The 15,416-nt window shown below is 36.4% G+C and overlaps 1 protein-coding gene across 2 annotated transcripts in view; it reads right to left on the reverse strand.

Moving 5' to 3' along the window:
* Window positions 1–15,416, reverse strand: part of PRKG1 (protein kinase cGMP-dependent 1) — a 374,618-nt gene that overhangs the window by 259,931 nt on the left and 99,271 nt on the right. For both annotated transcript variants that reach the window (XM_053451150.1, XM_053451149.1), the window contains exon 2: window positions 13,133–13,299. In XM_053451150.1, the coding sequence (XP_053307125.1) occupies window positions 13,133–13,299 (167 nt within the window). The remainder of the gene's footprint in view (window positions 1–13,132; window positions 13,300–15,416) is intronic.

Raw genomic sequence — 15,416 nt, forward strand, 5'->3', positions numbered from 1 at the left:
TTTCTTATTGAGATATTAAGATATTCATAGTTATGCTGTGCCCTTTGGCTCTAAAATCACTCTCATCTCATTCATTTCTCTTTACTGTGCTATTCTTTGGTTAATTATTTAAAGCTTAAGACAACGCACGCCCATTGGTATATAACAAACAGTGACTTTTGATATTTTGATATTTTGTCAGTATGCGTCCTTAACATGCATGACGTCAATGCTATTCTTAAATTAGCACAGATCCAAGAAGATCATGAACGAATCAAGAAAATCAGAAGAATGACAAAAATAAACATAAACTTCTCCATTAAGTACCAAGTACTGTGTAGAATTTGTTTTTAGTGTTTCAGTCCATTGTATTACTTTTCACAATGACTGTCTTGAGGTTTATGGCGAACCTTTTTCTGCAAGACTCCAATCCGGAATTTATTTGGAAGGTGTGGGGTTATGACAGTCGAACTTTTCTCTTTGACAATACAGTGCTGTACTTTCCAGTAAGTCCAATTAACAGATATGTTATTTTCAACATTATCTTCTCATTTTAACCCCTTAATGACAAAGCCCGTACATGTACGGGCTCAAAATGTATTGTTTTCAATGGGTTTAGGGACTGCCCATTGTCCTTAAGGGGTTAAATTCATTTAAAATGAAGTGGGATTAACAATAGCTGATTGTGCGAAAAAATGCATTGTTGGCTGTTATTTCAAATGCACTACAAAAAAAGATTTTTACATAATTGAAGAAGTCATAACTTAGATGCAATATTTTTTAACATCACATGCAGAGATTTCATTAGTGTTGATCGTTTATAATCTCGATTAACAATTAGAACAATTAGAACTACTAGAAATGAGTTGTACTGTAATTTTTCTTTAATTACCGTGTACCATTTGTAGCCAATTAACAAGGCATGCCCAATACAGATCCAATTTCATAAGCAAAATTATATATAACATATAATGACATGATAACATGTTATCAATGAAAGATAGGACAATGGAATAATATTGTTTTATTGTCTCAAGCATGACTTTATGTTTCTTATTATGGTTTTTTTAATTATAAGATGTGAGCTGCTGCATAAAAACGCTACTGAAACTCGTAAGTAACATTAATTAAAATCAGCAACAACGACAAGTAAAAAAAAATTGTATGTACAGTATGAGAAGACCACTGCAAGGTGAGATGGTTGCCAGAAAGCCACCACGTACCACTTCAACCAGAAAAAAACACATCTTCAGAAACCCAGCTCCAATGTGGTGTTTTTGGGTGCACATACACTAAACAATGACGAGTGACCAGAATGAAAATATATATATAAATCTTTTTTTTTTAAAAGAAACCTTTGCAAAAATCATGGTCACATGTGCAAAAGTATAAGGACACATGAGGACCATGAGGACAAAAAGTATAATTTCTAGTCAGCCCTTGATAGTCAGTATAAAAATGCAACCTTTTTTTACTCAGAAGACTAGGACTGGAGAAAAAAGGTGCTGAAGGATCCACAAGTGAGTGCAGTGAGTATATCAGCGCAGCCAACAATGGGAACATGGTGCACCCCTCACCAAAAACACCTCCATGATGCATCCCCAGCCTTAGGGGCAGAGACCAGGATCTTTGGCAAAGATAATAATTGGGTGCCACTTCACCATGTGCTCTACTGGCATTCGCACTCTACTACCTGAAGCAATTAGTTTTGAGCTCTATAGCCTGAAGCAGCTTTGTTGGCAGTTATTATTGCTCTTTCGATAGAAGCAGTTATTATTAGTCATTGTGTGGCGAGTGCCCCTCAAACAATGTCGACCAAAGATTTCTATTATCTAACGTAATATGAAACATAGAGACTGCAGTTACATTTCTCCGACATCATAAGCATACCTGGGAACTTCTGGACTCCGGCTACCTGGAGCCTTCCCTTGCGGGACACGGCCAGGACTGCCTACTGACTGAAACACCCCCTTTTAAAGTGAAAATGGGCGGGGTCTTGACCCGGAGTACCGGAGAAGCGGTGCACACCCGGCAATCCGGTATCCAGTTTCCAGGTATGATCATAAGCTCTTGGAAGAGCCGACAGATATGGAGCTATGCCATCTTTTGTGGATTTGCCATGTAGGAAAAACGAGATGAAAAAAGGGAAAATTCTTGCCACGAAAAGTGAGAAAATATACTGCGTTTTTTCCATATATATATAAAAAAAATTGACACTTTGACACCGCTATTGTGTTTAACTAGCAAAAGGTGGCTTTTCTAGATAGCTTTAATATCCAAGTGCCTGTTACTAAAAAAAAAACTTTGCAGGTGTTAAAAGTCATGGATTAATAAAGACAAAGTTTGGACAGACTGCTGTTACAGTATAAAGACTTACAGCGTGTTCCAGAAATATAGCTGTTCTCGCAGGCAGAACACGGTAAACCCAAAAGGTTATCAGTTCAGTTTTCCAGGCATTTGAAATTTCTCACTTTCTGCAAAAGTTTATATTAACTTACAATGAAAATTATTTTTCCCCATAAATGTCAATCTACAGATCATCTGCCAGATTGTTTGTTAATATGTTTTATATAAAAAAAAAATATTTCTTGGGTATTCACCACAAAAAAATAAGCGCAAAATATTTTTTAAAAAAATTAAAATTTCATATTAAAAACAATCCTATTAGCATATGTGGGAATTTACCAGATAGTTGGCCGCAGCTCGCTCTCGTTCAGGGGTTGGAGCTAGCTAATCATAGGGGCAAAGCAAACCTTGCTTAGCTTTTAACTGGGGCTACCCTTAACTAAATAGTGGATAGGGAATATGCGGTAGTGCGTGGGGAATGGGCGCAAAGTGGGCAGGATTTGGGATTTCAGCTTTTGCTGCTCCCATTAAAAAATGAAAGTTCCAGTGAGCATGTGCAGGAAGCATATTGCAGTATGCCATCTGTTTTCAGGAGAGGAGGCTGGGGAGGAGTTAACTGAGATAGAAGTCTTATTTTCTGTTTCCAATAACGTAATAATATCTACACCTATTTGCATACAGTAAAATGCATTGAAACTCATACCAAATGAACTCTCATATGCAAAAGAGGCCTGGAGTGCTCATTTAAATAGGTTAATGTAATGATCAATGATCAGACTCTTTTGGAGTCATGGTAGCATGCTGACTCCTTCTCATTTTAGTGATCCTTCACCTTAATTAATGCATCTTGGAAATTAACTGTATGCCCATTAAAAGTATTAGTTCTGATTGGTTGGATAGATTTTCAGGGCTCGGAAGACAATATATTAGATGCCTAACAGTAATTTGCACCATTATTATGGATGATTGGGTGGCAAGATAATCCTACTGTAGACTCCCAGCCCATGGCAAATGTTGGTAGCTCAGATCACAGAGCCAGAATGGAAAGTAGTTCACTGTTCATAGAGTGGCCTAGACCATGCTGCAATTGAGATCAGAGCTATAGTTTATCATGGGAAGTGGTATATCTATGTATGGATGATGTATGTAGAGCAATGCTTGTTCCATCACATGGTAGACAAGCAGTGGAATTCTTCTTAGCCATGTGCTGTGCTGCCAGTAACCTGTTATGTCTAAATCCATGAATAAATCCATGTGGTGGCCGTTTCATCCATAGTTTGTGTCTAAGTATTTATACTTATGAATAAAACAAATTATATATGTGAGGGGTAAATGGCCACACAGTAGATGGGCCACAAATGATATTCCTAATCATGTTTATTGACATCAATGAGTTGCCAGGTAAATCCCACAAACGTTCATAATATGGTCTTTTATATTATGTGAGTTTATACACCTGTTCACATATATTTACAAACCTGTGTATACAGGAAGAAACTAATCCAGAGCATACAAAAATACCTAAGGGGGTCATTTTGAGATCAGTAAACAGCTAAGAGTTGACCTCCGATAGACTATTAAGTCTAATTCCCAAGGAAACCCTTTGATCCACTAATTCTTTGAATCGATTGATGTAGTTCTTGTGGTGTTCTCATTGCATTAGCGAATTATGAAGTATTTGTGACTAGAATAACTAACTATAGATGGATTTATCCTGTTCAAAGAAACTGGGTTTCTAAGAAAATGCATACCTTTCAACACATTTCTATAAAAAGTAAATTTTTTAGATTCTTCACCAAGAAATGTTGTGCCTTTAAAATTTCTAGATCGTCTTGTAAAGTGCATATTACCTGAAGCTGATTATATGGATTAGTATCATTTAACATGTATATCCAAGTTAATTAAATATATAAAAAAGTAGGCTTTTAAAAAATAGACCTTTTTAAACACTGAATATGACCCGTACCAACATAAATCATACATATCAATGAAATATGACATTTAAAAAAAAAACTGTTTGAGTTTATAAAATAACAAACCTCCATGTCTATTGAGATAATTGGATAAAAAGTATTATAACAATTATGTTTTGCTGTTTCTCCAACATCTATAAGGTTTGTTTTTTTAGCTAGGCTTACAATCCACGATGTAAAATGTCATTTCTGATATAACGTATTATACTAGGCCTGTCATAATAAAACAATCAAAAGTATAACCTAGGAGAGAAGAATACATTTCAGTAAACAACTCACTTTCAACTCCTTAGACCAATACCTTCTTATTGAGAAAACAAGCTAGCTAATTCAATTTTGGACATATTTTTTTCAATATTGTTTAGAAATAAACAATTATTCACGAGTGAAAGGTTATTTGCCGCTGATTAGAATTCTGCGCTAAATACTTGACTTCAATCTTTGCTTTTGATGAGTATGAAAATAAGGTTGTAAGAATAGATTGAAAGTCATTTTTTCCTAGTGAGTTTGGCCCTTTGGAATAGATGCATTTTGCTGTCACTTTGATATGGAAAAAATGAACAAAGTAATTGAGCATTTGGTAGTGTCTTGTTGAAGTCCTAGAGATTGCTTGCTGCCGGTTGAAAGTTAATATACTGCTTAAAGCATTTGATCCCCTATCGTTGTAATAGTGTTCACGTACGGGGGCATGGAAAATAGCTATTCATGCAAATATGAATTGAATGTGTTTAATACATGGCTGTCCAATAACTGCAATGTAAATTGACATTATATTATATATTATTATATATATATATATATATATATATATAATTTATATATTTATTTACATTTTAAAGTATTTTTGCCAGTTAAGCAGTTACAGCAAATATTTAATTTTTTTATTTATAATTCTGAAAGTCTCTATATTCCTGGAAAACATGTATTTTGTCTTAACAGCATTACGGAATATAATAGCGCTATATAAAACAATAAATAATAATAGTTTTCTAATTCAATTCAGTATACAATACCTCCCAAGTATCCTTTATTATAAGGATATTATTATAATATAATAGCGCTATATAAAACAATAAATAATAGGAATAATAGTTTTATTCTACAATTCATTACACAATACCTCCCAAGTATCCTTTGTGAGGAGGAACAGTCCCTATTTCTGACTCATATCCCTCTGTCCCTCATTCCCATAGCTGGAAACTTACCTCAATTGGTTGTCAAAGCTTTCCTGCCTATGGAAGTCAATGATAATTCTATAACAATAAATGGATTAGACCAGGAAAAGGGAAAGAAAGAAAGAAAGAAAGAAAGAAAGAAAGGAAACGAGAGGGAGAGACATAAGAGAGAGGAAAGAAAGGAGGGGGAGAGAGAGAGAGAGAGAGAGAGAGAGAGAGAGAAGAAGGAAAGTAGATGGAGATAAAAAAAACAGAGAGAATGAGAGGAAAAAATAAAGGGAAAGAGAAGAAAAAAAGAGGAAAAGAAAGAAAAAAGAACGAAAAGGCATGTTGAAATTTTTTCAGGGTATCTTATATATGTTTTGCTGACAGTAATTCTCGATCAAAAAAAAGAATTATATGCAGCAATTATTATAAATTATATATATATATATATATATATATATATATATATATAAATATATTATTTTAGCACTGTAAACAACTGCAGGTAATATACAGCAGAAATCAACCGATGTTTAGAAGAGACTTCACGCTGGCAGTGTGATACGTGACTATACAGTAAACTACTAGCGTCTAAAAACTCAGATCAATAATAAAACATTGATTTTATTCCCAGAGCTCCTATATAACCCCTACAGCTTGTATACTGGGACCTGCATATGATATGTTTAATATATACTCAGTAATGTAATAGAATTAGGCATTTATATTACTTCTCTGCAATGCTCAATTTGTTTTTGCCTGGAACTTTATAGAATATTTTATGTTCTGAAGATGATTCAGACCAAAACGCTCATACCTGGTACTCATCCCATAGGCTTTTTATTTCATAAGAAACAAAAAAGATAAACATTTGCTAATTTGAAAAAATCGAACAGCTATGATTAAAGTTTTTGTTTTTCGCTTGTGTAGGGACCATGTGGATTGTAAAACCCAAAGAGTATTTCTTAATCTACATTGCTATACAAATCATATCTTCTGGGCTTTGTTTAATTTATCATCATTCCAGCATTTTGTACCTAGAGAGAAACACAATATTAAAGCATCTGCTTGCTGGAATGCTGCCATCGTTGACAGGCTTGTAACTAAACTGGACGCTGCGCCACAAGGCCCTTTGTTCCACTATACTTCTCCATAGTGGCCCAGTGAGATCGCGTTAGGAGATCTATGCATGAGATTTGTGAAGGCAGATACATCTGATCTGCTTTTTCCCTTGACAAAGCTGAGTGCCCTCAGCTAAAAACATGCTGGAGCAGAAAAAATATGGCAATGAACTCTAGACAATTTTCTCCTACCCTATGGGAGCCATAAACATTAACATGTAGGACATGTACATTTAGAACAGTAGCGTTCGCTAATTACTGACTGTTAAGCAGCATGCCCATTTAGTGTTTCAATAAAGGGATACACTTGTCTTGCTACATTTGTCACTTTTAGTTTGGATTTTTTAAAAGTTGGGTTTTAAAATTGTTTCTTCTTCTTCTAGGTCCAGAATTTAGTAGTTTTGGGACTTGATTTCCTGATCAGGCACCAATCAGTTTATTCATTCAAAGAAGTCAAAAGCCAGACAGGATCTGCATTGCCATTTTAGACACAGGCCCTCCTCCGCTTAGTAATGTCTATGATTACATAACAGTTGTAGCATAGTAACTTGATAAATACACCATCAAGTTGAACCTCGTTGTTGATCCAGAAGAAGACCCAAACCCCACATTGAAGCGATTTCCAATTATGCCTCATTCCTAAATGAAATATATTTAGGAGTTTGTAGGGGATACACATAGATGAGCCAACAGCAATTCTTCTACCATAAGCACACCACCACCATGGACAAGGGTTAAGGCAACATTTGTTACCCAATTATTTTTCATATTTATGTTTATATTAAAAGAGATGGAAAATTCCTGAGCCGTAATAACAAAAACATTGAACCATTAAAATATGCTGTTAGAAATCCTAATCTACTGTAGATCAATATTGGCCAGGCATCCGACAGAACACATAATTGCTAACTGCAGAATAACACATTTATCCTCATTAGTCCGGAGCTTCGATAATTTATAACTGTCAACATTATGCTGCTCTATCATACATGTTACGGCTTTAATTCGAAATCTTTCCCAAACCCAGACTGTATCATTTGACCACGGGACACCTAAAGCATCTTATTTACAATGGGGTATTATAACAATGCAGTAAAGATCGGCTTTTTTAACTATGAACTAGTTTTCTTTTAAGTGTGAAGATCAGGTTTTAAGTGTGTATTGATTTCATTTTTATAGCACACTGAAAATAAACATTCTGCATTAGAAACTAATACTAACTACTTTAATACTAAAGATTTAGAAGGCCATTCAAAAGGAGCAGTAATCGTTTATTAGCAAATAAACTGTATATCGGGAATCTGCAACTATGTTTGTTAGATGTTTGTAGCAAAATGTGTTAAGCAAATATTTGAAATCAGGTGTATATTAGTATATGGTTCACCAGGAGGAGCAGAAGGTGAGCTTGCCCTCTTCCCTAATTGTGGACACTTGCTCATGCCCAGAGGGCTATCATATACAGCAGGCAAGTTTGCCTCAACTCGTGCTGGTCCGGCTAATCTGGCTCAACCTCTTCCCTTTGTATGTTTGCCACTTTGTCTGCACCAGAGGACTGTCCATCCTTATGGTCCGTCTAAAAGACCAAAAGAGCGCTGCTTATGCACAGTTTGGTCTGCCATGAAAGAACCTATCCAGCACTGGATCCACAAGTTTCCTGTGGAGGAGGTTTCCTGCGGAGACTAAAATGTCATTGGATTCCTTACCCATTGTTACAATGGCTTTGTTATACACACATCCACACACTTCATTGTATTTTATTTGGACCTGCATCAGATGTGCGAGTAAACAAAATATCAAGCCCATATATGTGTTTCTTTTTTCCCTAGAATATGTTTCCAGCTTTCTTTATTTTGCCAACTTGTTAAGATTAGTGTGGCTTGGGATTGTAGTAATCACGAGAGAGAAGAGGAAAAACGTCATATATCACACATCTATGATCACAGATACTGAAGTTATCTCTACTCCACATAATAACTTAGCCCAAGATGGGAGCACAGAGATAGGACAGGAGGCCTACGGTTCAACGATCAAGCTTAAGACAAGACTGATACAAATGCCATTTCCTTTTCCAGATTTATCTTCATACTTTTCTACACTGGAAGAGTAACAAAAGTAGAACAGATACATTTTAAATACAAACTCCTGAACATATATTGGTGGATTCTGATTTACTACTGGTTTATGTAATGGTTGAGTAGCTACAAGTGGTTGTATGTATGTGTGTCTTTTAGACAAATACAATCTTTTCTACCGTTAATACTTTTCAGTAGAAAAACAAAAGGCAGAGATATTAATATCAATAAATGTATGTCTGCCAAGGGACACTTGTGAAATAGTTTGTATCGATTTTACCATATAATGCAAGATTATTAGTATTTTCCTTCTGTAACGGATCCATTCCTATTGCTTCCTTTCCCTAAGGTCACAGACATCACTGCAAGGATTATAATCACAACATGTTAAGCGTCATAAGATAGCCGGTCCCTTTTAACAGTTGTATGTCTGGCTGGAGAACAATATGACTACATGGTCACATGTTCAAAAAGGAACACTTTTTATCATTAACATTTAAATAGTAAAATATCAATTTCTATAGGAAATCACCGTGATTTGTTGAGACACTACACTTTGTTTGAGATTCTTCCAATATCGATTTTAGCTGTCAGCCTTCCGTCTTCCGTCCATGACAGTACTGTACCGTGTAAATCATCAGTATCTCTACATCTTATTGTGGGTTACATGGTGTTATGACTTTTTCATGAAAAAAAACTTCTACAATATTGGCATATCTTGGCTATATCATGAAACCCAAATTAAATCTGAATTTTAAATACAGGGCTGAGTCTGCCTAATGTGTACCGATTTCTCACATTTCACCGATTTAACAATGCAAGGCCAACTTGACCCGTCTTGCTAAAAAAGCTAATTGGGATTGACTTTTGCACGGTAAAGCCGGTGACCTGAAATATTAAACCACCTTAGTAATTAAAGATAAGACAATACTATAACTTCCCAAGCCAGGCAATTGCAGAATTTTGGTTATCTGTAACTAATTTAGCTTGAAGGCTATCCTCAGTAGTGAAAAATAAACCTGCTATGATGTCACTATGATGTTTTACTGATAAAACATGCTATTACTTCCCTCTGGTCTTACAATTGACACTGGAATAAGGTTTTGATAAAACACACTTACCTTCTAATCCCTTCCTATTCAGACATAAAAATATACGCTAGCTTCAACACTTAAACACAAAGATATTTAATCTGGGCCTAATTGGCTGCTTCAACAAATTGGGTTCAACCAGCAGTTAACCTCTACTATCTGATACAAAACATATCACAATATTACCCAATGTACAATACAGTTGGCCTTTCCTATTCAGAACTGCCGGGAAGCTTTTACAATTATCACACCCACTCTCCGTAACTGTAAAGTCGCACACACTAGCATCGCTATGCGTTCACTATAAATCATACATTATTGAAGCAGTCTTCTTAAATCCTAATCATTTAGAAGGAATAATGCAAAACGTATTACGAGCAGAACAGCTTAAAGGCTTGTGATCCCAACATATTTCATTTTCATCAATACATTCCTCGGAAGCCTGGGAAAGATATCAGCTGCAAATGGCAAGGAATAATGGACGCTTGCTTCTGTTCTGTAACAAACTGTGTTACTGCATCTATGCGTAGATCTCATTTGCATTAAAGTATGTAGATTTTATAGATGCAATAAACGTGATCAAATACACCGGGAGCATTAGCAAAAGCAGCAAAAGGCTTCCCGCAGGGAGTGATTTAAAACATGGAGGCAGAAGAAGAAAGACTTAAAATTCAAAGGATAAGATGGTACTGTTAATAGCACAGGAAGGCAAATGTGTCACAGAGAGACTGGCAGTGGCAATTGAACAATAGGGAGAAAAAAAAAGATTTCTCCAGCTAATCAGCCCAGTTGATTGGAAAAGTAATTCAATTCATTGAATGGAGCTTGACAGCATGACAGTGAGAAGGCGAGAAGGAAAGTTTAATCCAGTCGATCTCTCAACAGTGCAGAAGATGGAAGGAGGTATTTTTTCTGCCATCCCCAGATACTTACTAACACTGGAATTCAGTGGTATAGCAGCATCTGTGAGGGATTTTTTCACTATACTCTGAGTCTGCAGCCAAGTTGAGAAGAGAGGGATTAGAAGAGAGGAACTCAATAACATACCGGTGTATTAGGAACGTCTAAGCCTGATGTGCTTTGGCTAGAAGAAGGGCTGATTAGGCCATTTATAATGTATAGAATGGGAGACCCCCCTCTTTTACACCCAGCCAACCTGACCCTTCCTGCAGAAGAAGCTTGCAGGTTCCACCCTACACATTGTATGTAAGGCAAAAGGTCCAGCTCATCAGCACATGTACAGTTAAGTGAACAAAGTCCGATATGTTAGATGGAGTAGGAGGTGTCTACATCCAGTCCACAAGGACCAGTGACAATAATAGAGATTCATGGATTTTAGCTTATAGCTTACACATACTTAACACTTATTGTAGATGGCATCTTAATTGGAAAAAAAATGATGTATGATAATCTGCGAGACTTTCAGAATGCTGGTTGTGTAGGTTGCTATTGGTAACTGATCCTTGATTACTATTGCTATATTGCAAATATAAATCTTTATTTTGCTATATAAAATCTAAATCAAATCAATATTTGGTGTGACCACCCTTTGATTTCAAAGCCGTATCAATTCTTCTAGGTAAACAAGCACAAAGTCAGGGATTTGTAGGCATCTAGTTAAGTTTATAAGCAATTATACCAAACAGGTGCTAATGATCATCAATGTAATATGTAGTTTGACACACAATCATTAACTGTAAGAGAAACATTTGTGTAGGAGGAATAAAACTGGGTGAGGAAAAGCTCAAGGTGAGGTTGATGAATGCCAATAGTCATACACCATGGTGAGACTGAGCTCAGCAACAAGACACAAGGTAGTTATACTACATCAGCTAGGTGTCTTGCAAGGCAGACGTGTTTCCAGATACTGTCCAAGCTCACATCATGCTTACTTCAACTTGCAATCAGAAGATGTCCAGCACTGCCATCAGCTCAGCATTGACAGAAAACAGTGGGACCCTGGTACATCCATGTACTGTATGCAGAAGAAGACTTGCAGCCAAAAAGCCATACCTCTGATATCGAAACAAGGTCAAGCTATTCAACTATGCACAAAAACACAGCAGCAAGTGCTCTGGACTGATGTTTGGCTGTAGCAGAAGCCATTTTGTTTGCTGAAGGTCTAGAGAGCAGTACAAGAATGAGTGCAGGCAACAGTAAATGATGGGGCTACGTTTCTGCAAATTGAGTTGAGGATTTGGTCATAATGAATGGTCTTCTCAATGCTGAGAAGTACAGGCAGATACTTATTCATCATGCAAACTCATATGGGAGGTATCTGATTATTCTATAACATTACAACAACCCCAAGTATACAACCAAAGTCATTAAGAACTATCTTCAGCATAAAGGAGAACAAGGAGTCCTGGAAGTGATGGTATGGCCCCCACAGGACCCTGATCTCATCAACATTGAGTCTGTCTTTTTAAAAACATTCTTACTTTACAGCATTTCTTTCTCCCTTGCTAAAAACATTTGCACAGCACTGTACGTAGAAACATAGAATGTGATCTAGTTTGCCTATTACAGGTATGTGATAAAGCTTAAACCATCCCTTTTCCATATAAATCAAATTGCCATTCAATACGCTTTCACAACAGCCATCGTCAGATCCTTTGTATGCTTAATTGTCAAGGTTTTTATTAAGACTTAAAACAACATTAGCAGAACAACGTCACTCCTAGAAACAGGACAAATGACCATAGCACACAATCTGGGATAGGGGACATGTTTCCTTTGCCTGGTTTAACATCAGTATAACTTTTTTGGATTACAGGGAAATAAAGAAAGCGAGTGCTCATCGGTGATGGCAGTCATGACAGTTACTTTTGAAATATGTCCAGCTATGTCCATTTATCTGCTTTAAACACTTTTAACATGCAAAACCTTTTAACAAAAAATAAAAATAAACTGTTCATATTAATAATAACATAGAACTGTACGTCTATGTATCCACAATGCATTGGTCATCCAAGAGTTAAGCAAACAACACACAACTCTCTGTTATTGTTTTTTAAAAGTGTATTATCCTCAACAATTGACATTTCACTGGCCCTTGAGGATAACAATAACTTGGCAGATAATCTAAAAAAACCTGTTTACCAACAATTTCTGTATCTATTGAAGGAATTATTTTGCTAATAAAACTCTGCAGTCGTTTATCTTAAAAGCTGCTCAACATTCCGATGCTTTTGGGGATGAAAGAAGAACCAGTGACAAAGGATGTTAAGGAAAGAACATTCCTTTCCAGAATACAGTATCTTAGTACATTCAGTGTTGCTTTTTTCTCTCACACACAGAGAAACATTTTAACTCTGTTGAGTTCCAAATGGATTCCAAGAAGGTCATCCCTTAAAAACCCTTGAAAGCATAGAAACAAAAGCACAGTACCTTCCATGACGTACACCAACGAACCCACGTCCCCTTCCTTGATGATGCAGCTGTCCTTGCCATACTCGACTGGATACATACAATCCACTATCTCTTGGATCTGTGATATCTCCAGGTTCTTCATGAAGTCATTGTCAAGAATCGCTTCCTTAATTAACTCCTTGGACCTGAAGCAAGAGACACAATATTTGATCATATTCTTTCCATATTTACTGTGAAAGAAAATAAAAATGTTACAATGACAAAGAACAGCAGAGCTGGATTTCCTCAAATGACGTCATACATTTTTGTCTCCTTGTAACGAATGGGCCAGTAACCTTATATCGTATATAAGCACACCCGGTATCACGATCAGGAAGGAAGTATCAGATGTCTGAGGTATATATATAGGAAGAATTATGTTATTAAGTTTTAAATTTGTTATGATCATTACTAATTCACTAATATAATTTAAGCTTGCAAGAGCAGAGCCCCCTTCTACTTGTGTACAAGTATGTCTTAACATGTGTTCATGGTATTGTTCATTTTAATCTTATTGGTAATTTTGTATTATCCCCTATTGTAATAGTGCTACAAATATTTTGCCACCCTACAAATGTTACGACATGTAATGTAATATATAACAAAAGTAACCAATAGAATAGAATTAAATATGGCGGGGGGGGGGGGCTTTCCAGAAATATTTTTCTAAATATGTCAACAATACTTCAAAACTATCTTATTATATAAGTAGGATCCAAGCTGCTTATGGCTACAGAAAAAGAAATATTTTTTTCCCCCTAATATTCTTTCTTTGGAATAAAAGCCCTGACATTGTGGATATCAAAGAAGAGGCATTGCTTGGTAATCTGATTCCTTGGAAACAGTACAAAGCTAGAACCTGCAAATCTTCGTCTTATGTCTTCAAATAAAAGTCTTCTGTGCATGAACAGGACAGGTTTATGTCGTTTCTAAAATAGGAAACCCACGAGAGGTTTCGGAACCTTAATGCCTCTGATCATTGGTATGTCACAAACAGCATCAAAATCTCCTCAAGAGGAAGACAGGAAAAATCTCAATATTTTTATCTCACATTCACTTTAGCATATTAATCCCTCAGCTGCCCGAAGGGATAGACACTCTGTGGAGATCCTAGAGGCTTCAAAAGGTTCTGATGGCACATATTTAAAAGCTTGTACTCTGCCTTGAAGTCAGAATAGTGTTGCTTACGACGCCTTGATATGTCCCTGTCTGCAGCATTTTCCCATTTGAAGAATTAGACATTTGGAGTCTGTAAAATAATAAATGATGTACATTTTCTGCCCTCCATATCCCTTCACAGGAAGAAGCACCGCTTGTGACGCTTCTCAGGATCCCAACAGGAGAACACAATCAGCTACTTGTTATTTTAATGCCTTCCATATTTCATTAAAATGTGCAGTTGTCCTGGGAAAACTGGGAGATTTTTAGCAAGGGATGTCCCATTTGAGCAGTCATATGGCATGGAGTACATCAAGTGAACCAGAGGTTTCTTAGGTTTGCATAAAGATAAATGGGTCCTATCAAAACCAGATTGCCAACAAAACAACAAGCAAAACATGAGTTGTTTTGGGGGAACAGCATGCATCAACTATTTAAAGAGCTAGCAAAGTATTTTGTTTTGCTCTTAAGAAAACGATTAAGTAAATCCTAATTACATCACAAGCTCTCTCTTAAGAGATCAACCCTTACCTGCTGATGCTTAGTTCTTCCTGCAGGCTTTTCCTTTCATGTTTAGTGCCAGGCGGGTTCCCAACACTACAGGAACTGGCTGTCGGATCCTCACTATCACTAATGAAGATCAGACGGGCCCTTAGGTCTAAAACGGCTCATGCACTGAACAAGAGGGCAAAGACGGACAAGAGCATCGGCAGGTGAGAAAAAGTGGAGGTGTTGTCTTTGTCTGGTAATCAACAAATTTTTTGTATTAAAGTTTTTTAAAACTTTACTGACACTTTACTATTACTGTTAATTGCAACTTAGTTTGCAGTAATAGTGTGTTGGGGGCCCCTTAGACCTTGCAGGCCGGGTTTGAAATAGTATTGTAAATGTAAACCATGTTCCATTAGGATCTCAATCAGATCTAGTTTGTGAAGCAGTTACTTGACAAAATCAGTGACTCATAGAATGCCTTTATATGTTATAATAAATAAGTTCAACTGTCTCAGAAACAGCAAAAACCGAACCACAGGTCAGTGCTAGAGGTCTGAGTATCTCCAGAGTAGGATAAGACTTGGCCCCTACCCATCGCTAGCATTTAATCCCA

The sequence above is a fragment of the Spea bombifrons genome, chromosome 11 (assembly GCF_027358695.1).
Source record: "Spea bombifrons isolate aSpeBom1 chromosome 11, aSpeBom1.2.pri, whole genome shotgun sequence".
Taxonomy (NCBI): domain Eukaryota; kingdom Metazoa; phylum Chordata; class Amphibia; order Anura; family Pelobatidae; genus Spea; species Spea bombifrons.